The sequence below is a fragment of the Lampris incognitus genome, chromosome 1, assembly GCF_029633865.1.
Source record: "Lampris incognitus isolate fLamInc1 chromosome 1, fLamInc1.hap2, whole genome shotgun sequence".
Lineage (NCBI taxonomy): Eukaryota > Metazoa > Chordata > Actinopteri > Lampriformes > Lampridae > Lampris > Lampris incognitus.
The window spans coordinates 114112024-114135790 of record NC_079211.1 but is presented as its reverse complement, the minus strand read 5'-3'; the positions used below and the strand labels follow the sequence as shown (position 1 = coordinate 114135790).

The window sequence follows — 23767 nt, the reverse complement described above, 5'->3', positions numbered from 1 at the left end:
TGGTTACGAGCTTGTAGGCTACAGAAGGCCTTGACCTGATTCCAGGTATAAAAACTAGTTCCTAGAACCAAGAAAGTGACAAGATCCATCGATTCTATTGGTGGTAGTCTATCTGGATCAAAGTTCTCCCCACTTATTAAGAAAGGACCGATTCCAACATCTGAGACTTTGTTCTTGTATTGCTGGAGAACAAGGTCTTGTAGTGACTTAGCATATTCAGAAAGAGGAAGATCATTCTCGTTTCCCTCTTCATCCGTCCTCTGGCAAGCTGTTTGAACAGTACCTTCTTTAAATCTGTTTACTGTGGTTCAGTCTATGCAGTGTCTAGCGGAATAATCAGTATTACGCTGTAAACTATGATATGTGGACACCAACATGGCGGCGGCCTCCATTTGAGATTAAGTTTGACGTCAGTGACGTCACATGCATATGGTCTATAACCCATAAATATAGCGGGTCTTTTCCAGAAACTATCAATAGTGTAGCTAAAAGCGCTCAACAAATGAGGAGCGGAATATTTTTTTTCCCTACATCTATCTTATTTTCTCCCTACATCTATCTTAATATACCGTAATATATCTTTTAAGATTATTTTGCTCCTTATTTGTTGAGCACTTCCCCTACCTTTGAGTGTTTCTTTTAACAAAGTTATATATATATATATATATATATATATATATATCAACACAGATACAGGAAAAAAGTTCCAATACATTGCAGTATATACATATATCTGAACAATTTTCAGTCACTGAATTACAAAGACCACATTTGTGCACCATTGTTTTAATCTTCTGTCCTCCTATATTAGTTTGAATATTAGTTTGAATGTTTGTGCGTTTCATTCAGGTTGTCGTCACTCGATGCTGCAGTTTCCTTTCATGTCTGTATGGTAAACAATCTTGTCCAGAACGAACTGGTTCCACCACTTCCCTGTCTAGTCCTGAATACCACAGAAACTCTAAACCTGCGACAGCAGCTCTTGACCAACCACAACTGCTGAGATGTGCGTTTTGAATAAAGCTGATCGAGTCCGGTCTCTCTGAACCACAACACCGCTCGTCTGAAACACATACCTGAACCATAGTGCACATCTACATGATCACTCATAACACATGTGGCCTGGGCCCTGGACATGTCTGGATATTTACGCTGTAAGGTTTATGGAGGATCACATTGAGTTAAACTGCTGAACAGGTTGTCAGAGTTACGTCGCAGTTGGATTCTTGTTTTCCACGAGTGTCTTTCAGGAGTCGGCTGCAGCAGCGTAAAATAACACAAAGCAGGTGAAGCGCTCTCAGGAGGTTACACCCTGAAACTGAAAAGGAATCTGTGTTGTCAAACCGCTTCCCTCACGCCTAAATGACGAGGAGGTACACTGAGACTTGCATCCTCCCTCCTCCTATATGCAGGTGCCATGCTGAAACACCTGACGGGAAAACGAGACGCCTGTAGTTAAAGACTGACTGTCATGGTTATCAGTATCACTAACTCACATGACAAAAAACCCAACCAACAGCAGATCTTTGTGTCAATAAGTAACATATTAATAAAGGACTAGTCAGGTCACCCCCCCCCTTTTTCCCTCCCCAGTTGTACTTGGCCAATTACCCCACTCTTCCGAGCCGCCCCGGTCACTGCTTCACCCCCTCTGCCGACCCGGGGAGGGCTGCAGACTACCACATGCCTCCTCCAATACATGTAGAGTCCCCAGTACCAGTTCAGGGTCCTTATATTAGAGTCCTGCACGGGCCAAACACTCCAGCCCTAGCTCAGCCCTGGCACATGGTGGTCAAGCCCTAGCCCAGCACCAGCCCAACTGCACATTTTCAGCCTGAGCCTGAGCCCGAACCGAGACCAACACCAATATTACTTTAAGCTCTCCGATGCGTGTTCCCTCTGATACATGAGAGAGAGAATACTCTCTGGTACACACACGGCAAGGTCAATTGTCACCTGTAATGCATGCGTACACACGTATGTATGATATAATCAATATAACAATAATTCATAAATTGGCCTATGTGTGCTTTGCACATATGTGGAAAGTTAAATGAGCCCAGGTCAGACTCGAGCCTGATCTATATATATAAAAAAAAAAACAAAAAAAAAAACATGGCCAAGTCCGGCCCAAATCGTGCCTTATGTTGGGACCTGTTGGATTTGTAGTTTTTACAGACCTTTGCAGCAGTCTGCAGCCCTGAGCAGTTAGGTTGCCAAACCACACTCTGATACAGCCTTTCAAGATGCTCTTGATGGTAATGTGATAAAAGTTCATAAGAGTTCTGGTACTCGTACCAAAACACTTTGAGACGCCTCAAAAAATTGATCCTTCTTCAGGATGCAATTGGTGTTGAGCAACCATGTGAGGGTCTCTGTGATGTGTAAACCGAGAAATCTAAAACTGTCCACAATTTACACAGATGACCCTTTGATGGAAATAGGAATGTGATTTCCTCTGATCTTTCTAAAGTCAACAATGATTTCTTTTGTCTTATTGACATTTAGAGAGGTCGTTATCATGGCACCATATGGTGAAATCTTCCACTTCCCTCCTATAGGCCTTCTCATCACCGTCACTTATTAGCCCAATCACTGTGGTGTCATCTGTGAATTTAATGACGCTGTTGTTGTCATATTTGGTAACACAGTCATGTGTAAACACACTGTACAATAGTCCCTTTTACAGTTGGTAAACAGTGATCACGTGATTTAGTATGCATGCATTTTGGCAGCAAAAAATTGATTTTATTATTTGCGACCATACAATTGTATGCTATAACCTCTTATTTATGCTACAATATAACTTCTGTTTGTTATGATAGCCACTTATGTATTTATCTACACTCGTTTTATTGCTTGTAGCCACAATCGTTGCCTGTTTGCGTTAAACGGCCTTTTCCCCAGTGGAATGTGGTAGAAATTAATACCTTTAGTTGCTAGACCTGTTCTGGCAACCCACAACACAACAAGATGACATTTTAAAAATGTAAATATCAATCGATCAAAAATCCACTTACACTCTGCATTGATTGGAGATGAAGAAGTTGCCTCTTTTGCTGCCAAAATGTGCGCGCATACTATGCGTGACGTAGGTCATGAAAGGGTCTATAAGGGGGCTGAGACAGTAGCCCTGAGGCACGCCTGTTCTAAGAACTAATGTAGATATGCATGTTTTACCCATTCTCACAATCTGGATCCTGCCTGTCAGGAAATCAAATAACCAATTTCATAGAGTTGCCCAGACCAAGACTTCTGAGTCTCAACACAAGTTTGGATGGTACAATTCACAACTAAATCAAACAGACCCATTATTAATTTCATTAACAGATGCTGTATTTATATGGCTATAATTCTATCTCAGAATACCAAGACCAGCCTGTCATGTTTTTAAACTTTCGATGGTTTTCAACCTGTAGATATCAGTAAACTCGAATTAGTATAGGGTTTAGTTACGTAAATCTCTGTGGGGAAATTAATTCTCTGCATTCTACTACTATGAAGAGCTGTGTGCAGTCACAATGCAGCACCCAAGGACCAACTTCGTAGTTCTGAGGCGAGTATCATGGTCAGAGGTACTGGAGAGGGTACCTGATAACTAAGCCTTTACATTGCATGTATTTTGACGAGGTAAGAAACCTCTAGTGAACGCAGGGAGAACCCGCAAACTCTGTGCAGAGAGGACCTGGACTTGAATCTAGTACCTCTTTCTTGGGGGGCAAGTGCTAACCACAACACCACCGTGCGGCTATAGTACTTCACAAACAAAATTTCCATTAATGCCAAGGCTAAATCTTTATTTGATGGAAACTAGGTTGAGTAGAAAAGCTAGATTTATCAGTCAGAGCACAATCTCAATTCATTACTAATACTACTTCATCCTGAGGTGCCACATAATATTTCATTCCATTACATTGCAAGAAACAGCTGCACCATTTGTCCTGGAACTTACCTGGGTTTCAGTTCTGACCGATCCAGAACCAGTGCTGAATTGGCACTGGTTCCAAACACTCAACCCTACTCACTAACTCACCCATTCTCCAATGCTGTTGGGTAAACCACCACTGATAGCCTTCACCTCCTCCCAGATGATACGATCTTGGCCCCAATTCCTGATCTTGGAGCGCGTCTTCACTGCAAACACCAGCAGGATAATCAAGGCAACAAACACCAGGAATCCAACGACAATGGCTATGACCTGTTGGAGAGAGAAGTAGACAAAGTTCAACATTACTGCTGTAAATTTGCATACCATCACATGCATTAAACATCAACGATAAGAAACGGGTAAGAAAAAAAAACCCCGGGAAACTGAATGATTCAATATCTAATGGCCTAATAAGTTTTATCCACCTTGACTCAAAAAAGGAAAGCTCAAAGGACCTACTTCAGCAACGAACTGAAACAACTCTGCCACTACTACTACTATTACTACTACTACTACTTTCGGCTGCTCCGGCTAGGGGTTGCCACAGCGGACCATCCGTTTCCATCGCTTCCTGTCCTCTGCATCTTCCTCTGTCACACCAACCGCCTGCATGTCCTCCTTCACCACACCCATAAACCTCCTCTTTGGCCTTCCTCTTTTCCCTCTCCCTAAAAGCTCCATATTCAGCATCCTTCTCCCAATAAATCCTGAAACAACTCTGCCACTAATCATGTTAATGAGAGACTGTTATGTTCAGTGTTAATGTTAGCCCTGGCATTGATCAGCTTATTGGATCACTTGTCTCTAAGAATGTTTCTCATATTGATAATTCTTTACTGATGAGGAAAGCAGAATCCCAGCGACAGGAAAATCCTTGCAAAAACTTTATATAAGAGATTTAATACTCGATTTAGGATCAACACAACATTCCTTCTGAGTAAATGTTCATGATTAGTTAGAATAAGATGTTTCGAAAGTCCCCTCCTCACTGTGGTGCCCTCTCAGATCCTTACTTAGACTCATTAGACCCTTACTTAGACTCATTAGACTCTTACTTAGGTACATACCTCTTGGGGCTCCACCACACAGTAATGATAAAGGTACTGGTTGATGAAGAGTCCCTGGGCCTGGTTCTGGTTCTGGTACTGGGCACACAGCTGGCGAATCTGGTTGTAGTACATGGAGCCAGAGGACTGGGCTGTTGGGTTCACTGCCACCAGGTACACTATGGTGGCTATGATCATTAGGAATGCCAGGATTGCACATATGATAATGGCAGCTAGGTAGAACTTTGGGGACTGGGAAGCACTTTGCCGTGACACCACCAAAATAAAGATGATGAGCACCGCAATAAAGGTAATGCCTGCAATGGCAATGATAAAGCCTTTGCCAGCTTTGGGATCCATGTATTGTCCCCCATTGTTACCATATGAGCCACCGCTACCAATGCCACTCCCGTATGAGCCGCCGTACGAGCCACCGTACGAGCCACCGTAGCCATAACCCGGCATCAAACCAGCTCCGATGCCACCGCCTAGTCCCATCGTGCTTATGTCATAATCCCAGGCCAATGTGGAAGCAACACAGGCGAACACAGCAACACACAGTATGATGATGATGATAGACATGATTTTCATCACGCCCGGAGGTGAGGTCCAGCGGTAGAAGTGAAGCATCTCCTCATGAGGGTAGTAGGAAAAGGCAGGATTGGAGATGCGCTCGCTGTGCTTATGCCTGCTCCCATGGCTGGAGGAAAATAAACAGGAAGAAGGAGAGTTGCTGTGAGAGCTGCAGTGACTATTGTTCAAGCTTTTGTCAGTGTTTTAATTTAATATGTGTGTTCAGATGCAAAAACCAAAATCCATCTACAATGGTTTCTCATGTTTTTGCCACTGGCCCCATCAAATTTCTCACTAGGCATGATTGGTATTTTACTTTTTTTGGGGGGGGATTCCCCCCCCTTTTTTATCCCCAGTTGTATCCGGTCAATAACCTCAATCTTCTGGGGTTATTGGAGGGCTGCACACTACCACATGCCTCCTCCAATACATGTGTAGTCGCCAGCCACTTCTTTCCACCTGACAGTGAGAAGTTTCACCAGGGGGACGTAGCGCATGGGAGGATCACTCTATTCCCCCCAGTTCCCCCTTCCACCCCAAACAGGCACCCCAGCTGACCAGAGGAGGCACTAGTGCAGCGACCAGGACACATACCCACATCTGGCTTCCCACCCGCAGACACGGCCAATTGTGTCTGTAGGGACGCCTGACCTAAGCCGGAGGTAACACGGGGATTCGAACAGGTGATCTCCGTGTTGGTAGACAACGGAATAGACCACCATGCCACCTGGTTGCCCCGGTATTTTACTTTTTAGAAATCTTAGTGATGCAAAAGAAGTGATGCGTTTCATGTACAGTGAGTGGGACACAATGCCTTCACATGAAGTGTTCCTGGGACAGTATGCTGTGAGCATGTAAAGACCCCTCTGTGTGCACGAAACAAATCACATCACGTCATCTGCATAAAGTGATGCATGCCAAAGGAGAAGGCATGCAATGGTGCAGACACACCAGCAGCATTCACTCAAGCACCACCTGCAAGTCTACACAATAAGCGTACATATTAAGGTACTTATCCAATGTACAACAATGCAAAATCTAGTTGAACAGACCCAATGTTCACATCCAGCTGCCTTTTAAAACCGGTATCAGAAAGAGTATTCACCAACAACAAAAACAACACAATTATTTCTATATGCAATTCTGCTTCAGTGACACGGGGATATGAAAACCTACACTGAATCAGTTATGCATTTGAGAAAACCCGTAAGTAGTAGTAGTAATAACTATATTAGCCAGTTATTTTTTCTGATTATGGTCAATATCAACCAAGTGTGGGTATATATGCAGTAACCACTTTAGTACATGTAGTACCATAATTATCCCTGAAAAGATGACCAGTTTGTAGATTGGTTTTTATTGAGAGCAAACAAATGGTTAAGACAGGTATGCAGAGTTTGTTGCTTTTGTACATTGATGAATTATGTAAATACTGGATAGACACGTACATTATTTTCTGGCTGCTGAGTTCTCCAAGTGTGGGTTGAATTCAGAGCTATTGCACTGGACTGCTGCTGTCAACACACTTTGATAATTTTTTTTTCCACAGAAGGGCGAAGTGTGCACCGTTTTGTCCTCAAATGGATTCAAACACAGTAGGGTGGATCTTGGTACATTTTCTAACATTTGAATATCTTGCAATAGTACTTACCCAGACAGCATCCGAATGTGGGCCACTTCAGGCAGTGATGTGGCACTGATGGCCTTCTTCTGGCCCTGACAAAATGGATGTGAGCCTGAAGTGGCCCATATGTATAATAGCAAATATGGCCCAAATATGCCAAATCAAATGTGGGCCTTTTTTGGCAAAGATGCGGTGCTCTGGGCAACATGTGATCTGGATGTGACCCTGAAGTGGCCCGTGTGGTAAATGGTGAATATGGCCCAAATATCACAAAACAAATATGGGCCACCTTTGGCAAATATGTGGCATATGCAGCATTGCTATGGCTTGGTTCTGGTCCAGATCTGGCAAACAGTGCCGGACCGCCCAAGTGCCATCATTTCACGTGGTATGTGGGTCGGATGAAAGTGTCTGATGTGCTACGGATCCGGGCCACAGTGATTTTGCTGTCTGGGTAAGCCTGAACCAGCACTGCTTCTTCTAACCCTTGTACAGGCCACCTAGACAACCCTCATTATTTGTTCCTGAATTCTCTGAGCTTGCCTACCTTATGATCACCAAATCGTATTGTAGTGAATTCAGGGAACAGCCGGGAACCGCCACAGCCGGGACGCAAACCCGGGTCTCCCGCACCACGGGCAACTATGTTAACCAGTCAACTAAAGGGTCTGACCCGCTAGTCAAGGGCTAGCGAGTCTAGTCATTCGTGGTCATTACACTACCCCCCCTCCTTCAGGAAGTGCGTCCCTGCGCTTCATCATATCAGCTCCCTCACGCCTTTGGGTGCATGCGCTTCCGATGGCCTCATGGTCTCACCATCCCACTTCTGACACCAATGTAGTGAATTCGGGGGGGCAACTGGGAGCTCGTGCGCCCGGAAGCGTGAGGGAGCTGATATGCTGAAGCCCAGGGACGCGCTTCCCGTAGGAGGGGGATAATAATAATAATAATAATAATGATAATAAATTAAACTTATATAGTGCTTTTCTAATACTCCAAGTGGCTTTACAATAAACGGGGTGAAACAAGACGACAGATAAACATAACACAGACATACACGGGTGGATGCGAAGGGGGGCTACGAGAGGGGGAAGCGGCAGCCACACACGATGCCAGCAGTACTCTCCCACTTGGGTAGTGTAACGACCACAAATGACTAGATTCTCTAGCACTTGTCTAACAGGTCACACCCTTTAGTTGACCGGTTAATGTAGTCGCCCGTGGTGCGGGAGACCCAGGTTCGCGTCCCGGTTGCGGAGGTTCCTGGCTGCCCCCAAATTCACTGCATTGGTGTCAGAAGTGGGATGGTGAGACCCCGAGGCCATCGGAAGCGCGTGCACCCAGAGGCGTGAGGGAGTTGGTCTGCTGAAGTGCTTCCTGAAGGAGGGGGGTAGTGTAACGAGCATGAGTGAGTAGACTCGCTAGCCCTTGGCTAACGGGTTGGACGCTTTAGTCGACCGGTTAGCGCAGTTGCCCTGGGTTCGCGTCCCGGCTGCGGCAGATTCCCGGCTGCCCCCTGAATTTGCTACAGTATAATCCTGAAGGTAGGCACAAATAGTCACAACAGTGCTGACTCCGTGGCGACTGAATTCATGACCCTGTGACATACCTTTAGTCTAACCCAACATGTCCTTCAGCATGGGAACACGCCTGACCTTTTCAGTGTCAACTGAGGAATAAGCGTCAATAATATTTCAGTCTCTGAGATCAAACAGTATTTTCTAACACTGTATTTCTAATTCTCAATTTGGTATATCCAGCAGCACACAAGCGATTACGGTTAAGAAGTGTCCTTGATGCCACAACAGAACACAAGTTCTCTGGTCTAGCAGGGTCCTCTGACCCGTGTCCATTCAGGGAGCTTGGACAAAATGCTTTAAACGGCGACCTTGTTAACATACTGGACAAAGCAGCTCCAGTTAAACGCCAAAAAGAAATGCAACAACAAAATCTCACCAATGACAAACAAGCTCTGTCCATAAAATTAAGAGAGCAAGTAGAGCAGCCGAAAGAAAATAGAAGACAATTCAACTGAACATCCACCAGAACTGCTGACAACCATGCTACTCACACAGCAAGAGAAACCTACTTCTCAACGCTTATCTCAGAGAATGGTGAAACTCCATAACTCTTCACAGTTACTGACAACGCTTTACAACTAAAACCTCCTCCAGCCTCTTGCTTTCACTGTGACTCCTCCATCTTAAAACAGGAGGAACTTGCAGTTCCTGTAGTAACTAAATGATGGCGATACAAGCTGCTCCTGTTTGCCCCTGTTTCAGATGCTGGTATCCTCTGTAGTTTACCTCTTCAACAGCCAGCAGCTTTAACAGGGTTCAGCTGCATCTCAGATACTTTACTATATCAGATACTATATATGATACAGAAGACAGAAGTAAAATCATCAACATGCTGTACTGACCCTGCTCCTACAATTTCTGTTAAGTAGTTTAGCAGTATATCCACATATATATCAGAAAAATTAACAAATCTCTTGAGGATGGAAATTTTCCAAAGCTTTCAAGGCTTGTTTTGAGACCACCGTTTATAAATAAATAAACAAATAAAAAGGACTATGTGGTCACACACCTATGCAATCTTCCTTTTATGAGCAAAATGCTATAATTCTTTTTTTTTTATACAAATTTTACTATTTTGTAAACTAAAACAGTATTCGGGATTAGTTCCAGTCAGGTTTTGGGGCTACTCGTAGCATAGAGACTGCTTTAACAAGACATAATAAGTGATTTGAGGCTTACACTGATGCCACGAAGGTTTCAGTTTTAACTCTTACACTTAAGTGCTGCATCTGATACGGCATTTGTCACGATGGAGAGCACTAACATGGGGTTTCACTTATTCCAGTGCTGTTTCTAGTTCATGAGAAACATGCCGTTTCATGAAAAAAAAATCCCAAATAACGCAAAAAGGTTTGTACAGTCGCTGGAGTTGGTTTTTGTTTCCGTCATAAAAGTTTGTGTGCTAAAGTGTCGATGGAAACACATTTGCCACATTGTAAAAATGAAATGCGAACAGATTTTAGTTACATGTCTGTTTTTGACACCTGAATGTGAAGGTGTGTAGGGATATCCTGCCATGTTCCCAAACCTCCTGGCAGAGTCCCAGCTGCCCTGTCTCAGTACGAGTTTCTCCTTCTCCTTTTAAAAGAAGAAACGTTGCCTGTTTTCTAAAGACATGTGAATCTGGGTGGTCACAGAGTGCCAGTCAGAGCACTTCATGTTTGAATTTGATTTCTAGTGAACAAATACTCGTCTTACATCCTGAACACTGCACATGTTTTATTCAGAGTCACACAGTTTTAATCTCCTGAGGGCATTAAAACATAGCAGAGCTGAGAGTAGCAGATGGTTCATGGCAGTGAAGTGGTGAAGGATGAAGTGTTGCAGGATGAAGTGTTGCAGGATGAAGCGCTGAAGGATGAATTGGTGAAGGATGAAGCGGTGAAAGATGAAGTGGTGCAGGATGAAGTGGTGAAGGATGAAGCGGTGAAGGATGAAGCAGTGAAAGATGAAGTGGTGCAGGATGAAGTGGTGCAGAATGAAGTGGTAGCAGGACATGTATAGATAGATAACAGGCCGTTAAGGCAACTTACTGTCTGTGGTTCCCGGGCTGGTAGGGCGGGGGGCTGGGTTTATGGGACGGCATCCTGGGGCCACCACTCTGCAGACAATAGCACCATGTCACCATGTCACAAACACACAACCAACATCAAAACCATGTCACAAACACACAACCAACATAGCAGACACATTTGGGCCTAATCTGGGGCACTTTTGGTACTTATGGCTCAGTTACGGCACTGGCAACTGTTGTGTGGACCAGGCATGGCCCAAATGTCATAAGCTGCGCCTGACCTGGGTTACGGCAAGTGTTGTGTGGGTCAGGCATGGACCAAATGTAATGAACCAGGCTTGACTTGGGGTTACAGCACATACTATGTGGGCCACACGTTGCCCAAATGTGGCTGAGTTGAGGCAGCCACACTCACCCTGAGTCCCTAAGATAACTGCAGATGTGGGCCATATTCGGGCCAAAGAATCTTTGCTATCTGGTCACCATGTCACAAACACACAACCACAACCAGCAGCACAATTTAGAACAGCCAACTAACGCTGTGATGGACAACTCTCTTCTAGTAGTATTCAAATAAGTTTCCTATGGAAATTTACTCCTCATGTTTTGTTCACTAATTATCAATGGATGTGTTGTTCACCGGTCATATTGACCCAAGCCACTTTTGGATTTCATAGCGATACAGTTGTAATATTTATCTAAAAATACCCAATATGTCTTATCCTTATCTCACTTTTTACCAATACTGACACCGTTTGTGGTTAGTAGTTGTAATTTCAAACGAGTCATTTGGACCCAAACAGAACACAAGGGGTATTTAGCTACACCACAACCACACAGCTGCAGCCGTTTCAAATGCTGTTGTTTGTCGGGAAAACAGTTATACAACTTCTGAGTAATTTAAAGAGGCCTGCGAAAGAAAGCGAAACAATCCCAGCTGTGAGGGGTTAGTAAGATCCCAGCCGTGAGGGGTTAGGAAGATCTCAGCTGTGAGGGGTTAGGAAGATCCCAGCTGTGAGGGGTTAGTAAGTTCCCAGCTGTGAGGGGTTAGTAAGATCCCAGCTGTGAGGGGTTAGTAAGATCCCAGCCGTGAGGGGTTAGGAAGATCTCAGCTGTGAGGGGTTAGTAAGATCCCAGCTGTGAGGGGTTAGTAAGTTCCCAGCTGTGAGGGGTTAGTAAATTCCCAGCTGTGAGGGGTTAGCAAGATCCCAGCTGTGAGGAGTTAGTAAGATCCCAGCTGTGAGGGGTTAGTAAGAGTATCTCTTACTACCTCCTCACAGTAAGAGAGACTATGAGGAGTTAGTAGGAGATACTGGGCGGTAGGTTCAGCAGGCCATCATCTTAACAAAGCCCCCAGTTTACATGAAGCCCACCTGTCTGCTAAGCTTATTTTACAACAAAATCAGAAATCAGGGACAATATAGTAATTTCTTAGATAATCATGCATACACAAAAGAAACGACGTTTCGTTTCCCCAACCCGCAGCAGTGCAACACATGAAACACACCCAACAGTTCCCAAAAACACACAAGTGGAATCACCACACGTATCCGACTCGGCACAACTGTTGTGACGCGATTCTACTGTTTTAAAATGAGAATAGCAGCTGAAGCCAAGATCCAGCATACTTAAGAGTAAGCCTTTCCACAACATTAACAGTGTTATCAGTCCCATGCTGGCAGAATCCATCGGTTGTGGGTCAGCTTGTAAGACCCGGATCGAACACATTTTCTCATTGGCCCATATTTTCAACAGAAATAGCACATTTTATATATATATATATATATATATATATATATATATATATATATATATATATATTTAATATAAGATAAAACAAAATAAAACAAACATTAACAGACAAAACAACAACAAAAAGAGGAAAAAAATGAAGGTCAAAGAGCTGCCAGACGCATTTACCCGTTTAAATTTGAAAAAGTGCAATATCCGATGGTGAATATCCGGTCTGACGGAGCGCACAGTGAGTCCTTCTTACCGGACTGAACTCGACGATTACTACTCAACGACTGAACTGCGCCAGCGCGTCGGAACCGTGCGGGGTGGACGCGCCGGGCGGGGCGGTCGCGCCGTGGCTCAGCAGGGTGGAGGAGGAGACACCTGCTCGGCGCACCCTGCTGCGCGCCACTGCTCACTGGGCGGGAACCGCGGAGGATCACTCTTCATCAATTAACCTACACACACTTACGCCGCTAAAACTAGGTCGCTGTTGACAGATACTGATGCACAATCAAGTGGAAAACGCCCAGATGTTTTTTTTTGTTTTGTTTTGTTTTTGGTGCAGTTTGCATATGAAACTGGTCATTGGTTCGGTCGTTACCTTACAACAGTCTGTAAAAGTATGTCTTAATGCATGCTCAATAATCCAGGTCAGAAAATCACAGAAAGTTGAATCAGTTCATCTGGACACGTTTATTGAGAGACACTGGCATAACTAAGTGTTCAAATGGGGTTTGAACAAGGAGTCAAAGAAGCCATTTTATGTGACGAGGGAACGACTATCCCTGAACCGGGGGGATGTAGAGGAGCTCAAGCAGGAGTCGTGACAACTTTCTCTTTCGGCTACACAACGTGCACCATTTATTCCTTCCACCATTACAACAACAAAACCCGCGCAGCGGAAGTGTGTCACTGTAAACCCGAACCGAGGAACAGCAGCTGTAAACTAACGTTCCTACTAGCTCAATAAGGGGAATTATGTGGCCCCATAACCACTACACACGTCCCCCCAGAATTCGCCTTAATACGAAAAGTCAGTGTGGCGAGGGGGGCGGATCTCTCTGATGCTTATCTAAGTGCTTATCTCCAGTGTCCCGTACCCGAAATGGGCCGTCGTAGGGTGGCTGCAGGGGACCACAGTGCGCGTCGTGACGGATGAAAACATACTCCGCCGACCGCAGCTCCGTGAGGACATAGGGCTGAGAGCCGCCATGCTGAGAAGTGGGACCGGTGCAAAAGCCCTGGCTTCCTCCTGCAGCGCAGTCCGTTGGCATCTGGCGGACCAGGGAGCTGTGGCGGTGGGAAGGAAATCCCCCGGGACCCGAAGCCGCTGTCCGTAGACCAGTTCGGCGGATAAGGACTGGAGGTCCTCCTTGGGAGCCGTCCTGAGCCCAAGCATGACCCAAGGCAGTTTGTCGACCCAGCGGTCGTCCTTGAGGGTAGCCCGCAATGCGGCCTTCATCGAGCGATGGAACCTCTCGACCAATCCATTCGCCTGAGGGTGATATGCTGTGGTGCGATGGAGCCTCACCCCTAAACCCGCGGCGATCTCCTCCCAGAGCGCTGACGTGAATTGCGGCCCTCTATCCGAGGAGAGGTCAGATGGGGTGCCAAAGCGGGCGACCCAGGTTCCGATGAACGCTCGGGCAACCTCAGGCGCTGTCGTGGACGAAAGCGGGACGGCCTCTGGCCATCGCGTGGTCCTGTCGACCATGGTGAGCAGGTATGTGAAACCACGGGAGGGGGGTAGGGGGCCTACCAGGTCCACATTCACGTGGTCGAACCTCCTCTCAGGTACCGTGAAAGGTATCAGGGGCGCTTTGACGTGCCGGAGCACTTTGGAGCGTTGGCACTCCACACAGGTGTCAGCCCAGTCCCTCACATCCTTTTTGAGTCCATGCCAGACAAACTTTGCCGCCACCAACCTCTGTGAAGGCTTTCTGCCAGGGTGAGACAGCCCATGGACTGCGTCGCAGACCCGTCACCTCCAAGCAGTCGGAACGACTGGTCGGGGCTGACCCGTAGAGACGTCGCACAGGAGCGTGGCGCCGGCGTCGTCGAAAGCCACATCCTCCAACTGCAGCCCTGTGTCGGCGGTCCTGCATGCCTGCACTCCTGGGTCGGCGGCCTGGTCAGCCGCCATCTGGCTGTAGTCGAGTCCCAAATGGGCGGCACCAGCGATGGCCCGGGAGAGACAGTCAGCGACCGGGTTGGACTTCCCAGCGACATGCCTCACGTTGGTGGTAAACTCTGAGATGTAGGCCAACTGTCGCTGCTGGCGGGCTGACCACGGCTCTGCCACCTTCGCCATCGCGAACACCTAGCGGTTTGTGATCGACGAAAGCCGTGAACTGACGGCCCTCCAGTAACAGCGAGGAAAAGGCCAAGCAGCTCACGATAAAAGGTGCTGTATTTGCGCTCTCTCAGGTTCAACTGCCGCCTGAAGAAGGCAAGCGGCTGCCACGCACCGCTCACCCACTGCTCGTAAACCGCGCCGACAGCGTAGTCCGAAGCATCCGTCGTGATGGCAATGCGCACTCCAGACCCAGGGTGTGCCAGCATCGCCGCGTCAGCCAGGGCGGCCTTCACATCCTTAAAAGCCGTGTCCCTCTCTGCAGACCAGTCCACAGCGTGTTTGGGGGCTGTTCCCTTCAGAGCCTCATATAGGGGGCGGAGGAGATCGGCAGCCCGGGGGATAAACCGGTGGTAGAAGGACACCATGCCAATGAACTCCCGGAGGGACTGGGCCGTGTGTGGGCGTGGAAAGTCTGCGACGGCCTCCACGTTAGATGGAAGGGGGGCCGCCCCGTCCTTGGTGACCCGGTGGCCCAGGAAGTCAATGGTGCTCACCAAACTGGCATTTGGCCGGGTTAACTATCAACCCGTGCAGGCTGGGTCTCTCGAAAAAGGGCTCTGAGGTGGGACAAGTGCTCGGACACGGAGGTGCTAGCGACCAGGATGTCATCCAGGTACACAAAGAGGAAAGGCAGGTCCCGCAACACTGAGTCCATGAGGCGTTGGAAGGACTGCCCGGCATTCTTAAGCCCAAACGGCATGCGCAGGAACTCGAACAGTCCAAACGGAGTTGTCACAGCCGTTTTGGGGACATCAGCGGGATGGACGGGCACCTGGTGGTATCCACGGACGAGGTCCACCTTGGAAAAGATCACTTTCCCAGCCAGGTGGGCGGAGGAATCTTGGATGTGAGGGACCGGGTAGCGGTCCGGTGTTGTTGCGTCATTGAGCCGACGGTAGTCACCACATGGACGCCACCCACCGCAAAGCTTAGGCACTATGTGGAGGGGTGAAGCCCACGGGCTGCTGGAACGATGGATGATGCCGAGGCGCTCCATGTTCTCAAACTCCACCTTGGCGACAGAGAGCTTGGTCGGGTCGAGGCGCCGAGCTCGGGCGTGCACCGGCGGGCCGGTGGTGACGATGTGGTGCTCAACCCCATGTTTGGTCGTAGATGACGAGAATGTGGGCTGAGTGAGGTCAGGGAACTCGGAGAGAAGATGGAGAAACACGTCCTCGTTGGAGAGCATGCTGGACAGCCTGACGGAGCCTGTATCGCTGAGTGCACACGCGTGTGAAGCGAAGGTGACGGCGTCAATCAGGCGTCGATTCCTGACGTCCACCAGCAGCCCATGAGCACAAAGAAAATTTGCACCGAGGAGGGGAAATGCCACGTCGGCGGTGACAAAATCCCAGCTGAACCGCTGTCCATTAAAACATGTCAATGTGCCTCGTGCCGTACGTACGGATAGAGCTGCCGTTAGCAGCTTCCATGGGAGGGCCGTGAGCGCCTGACAGGGCGTCCACATTCGATGCAGGTACGACACTCCTCTGCGCCCCAGTGTCGCATAGGAAACGCCGCCCCGAGATTGAGTCTCGCAGGAAAAGTAGCCTGTTGTCCTCCACGCCGACGCCCATGGCCACTAGTGAGCGCCGGCCTTGGCGTTTCCCGACGAGCTGAAATTGCACGGGGAGGTGCACTTTTTCGCCTTGGCCCCGAACTTTGCATGGTAAAAGCACAGGCCGGGCTCCTGTCGCCGACCGGGGGTTGCCGCGGCGACCACCATGGAGTCACCAGGTGGTGGCGTGTGGGGGCGGGCAGGGGTGAGCGCGGACGTGCAGTGCTGCTGTTGGCTGGCCAGGAAGAACTTGTCAGCTTCTCCAGCTAGCTAGCGGCAATCGGTAATGCTGGCGTTAGCCAAAGCGGCCCGCACCTGAGCAGGCAGTTGTCGCAGAAATAGTTGGACAAAGAGGAAATCAGGTGTGTGCGCCGGTCCCAGCAGATTCCGCATTTTGTCCATGAGCTCGGATGGCTTGCTGTCGCCCAAGCCTTGCAGAGAAAAGAGACGGTGGGCCCTCTCGGCGTCGGAAAGTTCAAAAATCTTCAAGAGGTGGTCTTTGAGCCCCTTGTATTTGTCTGCCGCCGGAGGATTTGTAAGGAGACTCACCACTCTAGTTGCAGTCGAACATCCGAGCGCCGATACCACGTAGTAGTATTTAGTAGCATCATCCGTTATTTTGCGGATAGCAAACTGCGCTTCCGCCTGGGCGAACCATGTCGTTGCCGCTGACTCCCAGAACTCTGGCAATTTGAGAGAAACTGCGTTAATTTCGTCAACCATGTTCGTTCGAAAGATTGTCTCTGATAACTACCAAGAGACAAACGTCGGGGTCACCAGTGTAGAGGAGCTCAAGCAGGAGTCGTGACAACTTTCTCTTTCGGCTACATAACGTGCACCATTTATTCCTTCCACCATTACAACAACAACAAAACCCGCGCAGCGGAAGTGTGTCACTGTAAACCCGAACCGAGGAACAGCAGCTGTAAACTAACGTTCCTACTAGCTCAATAAGGGGAATTATGTGGCCCCATAACCACTACAGGAACATCTTACAATGCTGTGACTGCAACCATTCCCACATCCTCTATGAATCGTACACATGGCCACTGAAACTCTAGTTAATGGTCACGGCAATTTGCATATAAAGCCGATCGTTGGTTGGGGTCGTTATGCCACTGTATTGTTTATAAGGGTGGGGATACCTGCAGTCAGTTGAGACTGAAGAGGTCACTTAGATGATGTTGAAACGTTTCTCTCTCAATAAAGGTTGTGTCCAGATGAACTGATTAACCTTTCTGTTATTTTCTTACCTGGGTTATTGCGCATGCGTCAAGACGCCAGGTGGTTTAAGTGACGCCAATATCCCGAGACTATTTAATATGCTTTCTTTCAATGTACCACATTGAAGAGTGACATCATTCAGAGATAGATGATAGCAGTTTCCTCTTTTTCTCTAAGGTTTGGATTAATAAATGAAACCATGTAGAGAAAAACATCCTGGATTTTTCTGAAACATCTAATTCTGACCCATTTCCCCCCGACCTTCACGCGCAGGCGACTGAAGGCTAACTGAGACGGAACACGTCGGTGAGCATGGGGACGCATCTCAGCCGTCAGTTTTAACTGAGGTGGAACACGTCGGTGAGCATAGGGACGCGTCTCAGCCGTCACGTCGGTGAGCATGGGCACGCGTCTCAGCTGTCAGTTTTAACGTCAAAGGCCCCGAGCTCATCGAACACACGTTTTTGTGTTTATTATGATAAAGGGTAAACTTTTTCTGCCTTCGTCGTCACGTGTTATTGTGTAAATGACCCGCAGGGATTAGAAAAGCTGCAAAACCTGACAGCTTAGTGACTGGTGCTCGTAAACACATTGTTCATTACCTGAACAGGACAAAACCGGTCCCGCAGGATACCAGGCGTTTCAGAGCATGACTGTTTAAAATGACACCCGAGAGAGAGAGAGAGAGCTCTGTGGAAAGTGCGCATCCACTAATTTACTGTCGAACCACGTCTTGACGCATGCTCAGTAATCCAGGTAAGAAAACCACCGGAAGGTGAATCAGTTCATCTGGACACAGCGTTTATTGAGAGAAACGTTTCATCATCTAAGTGTCCTCTTCAGTCTCAGCGGACTGCAGGTGTCCCCGCCCTTATAAACAATACAGTGAAGTGACGACCGAAACCAACGGCCAGTTTCATATGCAAACGTGGGCGTGACCATTAACTTGAGTTACAATGGCCATGTGTACTATTCACAGAGGGTTTGGGAATAGTTGCAATCAGCATTGTAAGATGGTGACAGAAGTACTGTTACCCCCCCCCCCAACCCTCTCGGTTCAGGGAAGGTCGTTCCCTCTTAACATAGATGGCCTCTTTAAAATGCCCCTTTCCACATGGTACCGGCTCAACTCGACATGACTCGGTTCTGTGTCGTTTTCAATTACCGTAACAGTGCCCGCTAAGTGTAGCTGATCGTCATAGCGACGGCGTGGCTTTTCGGCTCTCCATTTTTTTCAACTTCAAAATGTACTTTTAAGATAACTCCGCTTCGACCGCTTCGGTATTTAAAAAGGGTTGATACTAGATCCAACGGGGTGTAGGCACGGACGTAGCCGTGATTGGCTATTGCGTCGGCCAATAGACAGCGCGGAACGTCGAAGCGCACTGTCTTGAGACAAACAATGCGCACTGAAACATTTGGCTAGCTAGCTTACAACTGACCTTAACATTGTCAGATCATACTGTAACGATAGCTATCGTTAACGCTTGCTAACAATGGAAAATCAAAAATAGTTTAAACCCTAACCCTAATCAACAACCAATCACCTCTAGTTCCGTGCCTACACCCCGTTGGCTCGAGCATCAAACTTTAAAAATGCCGGGTGATATCCCATGCGCGCATTGATGACGCAGTGACGCAAAACGACGCAGTGACGCGTTTCTTTGACCAATCAGAGGTCTGCATTGATTTTGGCACTTGCTCCAGTTTTTTTTTAAACCTCGACAAAGGTGGTACCAGAAAAGTAGTAACAGTTACCAAAATGCCGGTACTTTACAGTAATGGAAAACGAAAAAAAGGGCGAGTCCGTGTAGTGGAAAAGGGGCTAAAATTTCCCCGTTCAAACCAGCGTTCCTCCCTATCAAGGATGTACACGTCCTCATCCTTGAAAGAGTGGTCACTGGCCTGTAGATGGTGTAGACCAGGGGTCCCCAATTACGTTTCATAGCGGGCCACTTTTAGGGCCACTTTTAAAACCACGGGCCACTCAACCTCCAGCAGCATGTTGTTCGTTAGTTTGTTTTGGTGTCGATACGTTGCAGGTGTTATAATTTAAACAGAGATTTTTCATCTATTTTTCGATATATTACTAGTCTTACTTTTACTAAGAAATTAAACAAAAAAATTTTTTTTGCTAGGTAAATAAAAAAAATTCTTCCTTCTGGCATTTCTCCAAAAATTCTCGCGGACCATAAATCAACCCGTCACGGGCCGGAAGTGGCCCGCGGGCCGCCTATTGGGGACCCCTGGTGTAGACTGTAGAGTCCTGCCCTGACGTGGTTAGCTTTCCTGTGCAGTGTCATCCTCTTGGCCGTCGTATGTTTAGTTTCCCCGATGTACAATTCACGGCAATCCTCCTGGCACTTAACCCCGTACACTATATTGCTCTGTTTGTGCCGGGGATCCCTGGGGTGGACCAGTTTCTGGTGCAGCGTCTTTTGGGGTTTGAAAGGAACTGAGATGCGGTGTTTTGAAATTACGCGTCTCAACTGTTCCGACACTCCCGCCACACACGGAATCATCACTGGTTTACGCTTAGGCAGCTGTTGTCCTTCTCCTCTCTTCGATCGGCTGGTGCGCTGTTTGGGCATCTTCCTGGCTTTGACAAAAGTCCAGTTAGAATAACCACACTTAACCAGGCAGTGGCGCCCCCAGAAATTTTTCATAGGGGTGCCTTTCAGGAAGTCTATCATGCTTTTGCAGTATTCTGTATAGGCTGAAAAATGTAAAGTTAAGGAATCGCACACTGAAAAACTTTGGCTTATTTTTCACAGTTAATGTTACTGAATAGACTAATATGGTACAGTCAACATTTTGAGTTACAATGTGTCATGTATCTGTATAGATTGTAACAGGTTAGACGATTCCTTGTTACATTGTGTATGTCCAGAAATGAAAAATGAACAGTTAGAAGCATATTATACATAATCAGAAGCATATTCTGCATATGCAACTCGTGGCTGGGGGGGGCAGCAGGGGGGGGGCAGGGATAGTATCAGTGGCGCCACTGTAACCAGGGCCTGTTTAATGTGGGATTTCTCCCCTTCCCCGGCCGCTGTGTCGGTGGGGACGTTGTCAGCTCAGTGGTTCAGCGTCCTGATGACTCCTAGTTTGTGCTTCAGTGGATGATGAGAGTCAAACCTTAAGTACTGATCAGTATGTGCTGGTTTACGGTAAACATCAACAATCAAATGTCCCCCATCACCAGTTGCTATTTCACAGTGTAAGAAGACTAACCTGACAGTTTTCACATCCTCCCTGGTGAACTTGATGTGGTGTCCACAGAGTTAATGTGGTCGGTGAAATGTGGTACATCCTGAGATTTAATTTTAACCCAGGTGTCGTCCACAAATCTGAAGCAATGGCTAGGTGGTGTCCCAGGATAGGACATCAGATCCCTCCTTTCCGCTTCCTCCATATACAAGTTGGCCACTACAGGTGAGACTGGGGAACCCATAGCACACCCATGCCTCTGCCTGTAGTACTGCCACCTGTATGTGAAGTACGTGGACTGAAGACACAGCTTCAGGAGCAGACACACTTGGTCAGTGTTAAGGGTGGTCCTATTGCTAAGGGTGGGGTCGTTTTGTAATGTCACACGGACTACCTTCACTGCTTCATCAACTAGAACACAGGTGAAGAGACATAGCATCATAAGAGACCATTGTTTCATCCTCCTCCATAATGATGTCCCTCACCTCATCCACAACATCCATAGTGTTTTGAATGTGACGTTCATTACTGCCTACCAGCGGGTTAAGAATAGATGCCAGAAACTTAGAGATGTTATAGGACACTGAGTTAATCATACAAACAATAGGCCTTAATGGCACATCCTGTTTATGTATCTTAGGTAACCCATACAGACTAGGTGTAGCTTCCCCTGGGTATAATCTGTGGTAAAACATTCGGTCAATAGCATTGTCCTGTTCTAACTGCTTCAGACAATCTAGCACCTTTTTTCTGGTTACCGCTGCCTGGATTTCGTTTCAGGGGCTCATAAATATTTATGTTGCTAATTAACTTTGTGAACATTTTTCATCAGTTCGACCTTCTGTTCAGATTTTTGATGATCCCACATAACTTGATAATTGGTACCCATACATGGGATGTAGTCTTCACACTGTAAGGATCATGTCTGTTTGGGAAAAAAAATGGTTCAAACTGATAGCTAGCTGTATTCTACTGAGAACAGCAACAGCCATGTAGGAGTAAGTCATTTTCCTTCCTTCCTTCCTCCATCCATCCATCCATCCATCCATCCATCCATCCATCCATCATCCATCCATCCATCCATCCATCCATCCATCCATCCATCCATCCATCCATCCATCCATCCATCCATCCATTCATTCATTCATTCATTCATTCATTCATTCATTCATTCATTCATCTTCAGCCGCTTCTGGGGTTGGGTCACAGTGGCAGCAAGCTAAGTAGGACACTCCAGACATCCCTCTCCCCAACAACGCCCACCAGCTCCTCCTGGGGGATCCTAAGGTGTTCCCAGGCCAGATTGGACATGTAGTCCCTCCAGCGAGTTCTGGGTCTACCCCGAGGTCTCCTCCCAGTTGGCTGTGTCTGGAAAACCTCCAAAGGAAGGCGCCCAGGAGGCATCCTAATAAGATGCGTGAACCACCTCAACTGGCTCCTTTCGACGTGAAGGAGCAGCGGCTCTACTCTGAGCTCCCTGTGGATGTCCGAGCTCCTCACCCTATCTCTTAAGGCTGAGCCCAGACACCCTACGGAAGAAAGGTGTCTGGGGTAGCAATCTCATCCTTTCGGTCACTACCCAAAGCTCATGACCAGAGGTGAGGGTTGGAATGAAGAGTAAATAATTTTCAAGGCAGAAAATAAAACTCAAAGCTACTAGAGCACTCCTCAGTGTTTACTTTTTATTCACCACAAAATCACATACTATTGGTAGGCTTATCCTCTGAGTAGAAACTGACTTTCTAAAATTATGCTTGACTAAAAAAGTTATTGATCTCTCAAACAGTGGTGTATTAACAAAATATGAAATAGAAAAAATAAAGCACTTTATAAAATTATAATATAAAATTCATTAGCATGTATACGTAATGACAAAAAAAAATCACTGTAAGCAACTGTAAACAGAACTTAGAGAAATATAATATTTTTTTCCCATGTAGGTGTACCTATAGCCTACACAGCAGCAGGTAACATGCTGACGTGCTGCTCGGTTCATGTTCAGCTGAGGAAGTCGTCCTTCAGCTCCGCAGCCTTGTTGAACTCCTGGATCATCTTCTTGATATGGGAAAGCTTGCTCTTCAGATACTCACACCTTTCTTTCTTTTCCAAAAACGTTGGGTCCTGACAGGAAAAAAACAAAAACAAACTTTTTACTTCATTTGTATTGCTAACAACCATGTCATACTATTTAAAACTACATTCTTGGTGAGGTTGTCATGTTACGGTGGCTTTGAGTCACGAAAGGACAAAACTTTCACTGTTATATTCACGACGTGTTCACTGATGCTCAATTTGCTCTTTAAAAGTGTAATACTCATGAACTACACAGATCGCCCCCCCCTTTTTCCTCCTCCCATTGTACACAACCAATTACCCCACTCTTCCGAGCCATTCTGGTCGCTGCTCCACCCCCTCTGCCGATCCAGGGAGGGCTGCAGACTACCACATGCCTCCTCCAATACATGTGGAGTCACCAGACGCTTCTTTTCACCTGACAGTAAAGAGTTTCACCAGGGGGAGGTAGTGCATGGGAGGATCACGCTCTTTCCCCCAGCCCCCCCCCCCCGAACAGGTGCCCCAACCAACCAGAGGAGGCGCTAGTGCAGCGACCAGGACACATACCCACATCCGGCTTCCCACCCACAGTCACGGCAAATTGTGTCTGTAGGGACGCCGACCAAGCCGGAGGTAACACGGGGATTCGAGCCGGCGATCCCTGTGTTGGTAGGCAACGAAACAGACCACCACACTACCCGGATGCCACATTTTGAAAGAGATGGGGTCACGATTTTGAAATACTGGTTACATGACTGACAAAAAGACATGCTACTCAGCCCATACTACATGGTAAGGGAAGAACTTTTCAGTTGGAAAACGTCATGTGTTGGAAGAGGAGACCATACCCTTGTACCAA

At 47.1% G+C, this 23767-nt stretch overlaps 1 protein-coding gene across 1 annotated transcript in view; it reads right to left on the bottom strand.

Annotated features, from left to right (window-relative positions):
* LOC130111788 (uncharacterized) overlaps positions 1–23767 on the bottom strand; it is a 45533-nt gene that overhangs the window by 12502 nt on the left and 9264 nt on the right. Inside the window, exons 6-10 of the mRNA XM_056279073.1 lie at positions 22857–22974; positions 12686–12753; positions 10785–10852; positions 4996–5674; positions 4034–4198 (exon numbers count right to left, since the gene is read on the bottom strand). Coding sequence (XP_056135048.1) covers positions 4034–4198; positions 4996–5674; positions 10785–10852; positions 12686–12753; positions 22857–22974 — 1098 coding nt within the window. The remainder of the gene's footprint in view (positions 1–4033; positions 4199–4995; positions 5675–10784; positions 10853–12685; positions 12754–22856; positions 22975–23767) is intronic.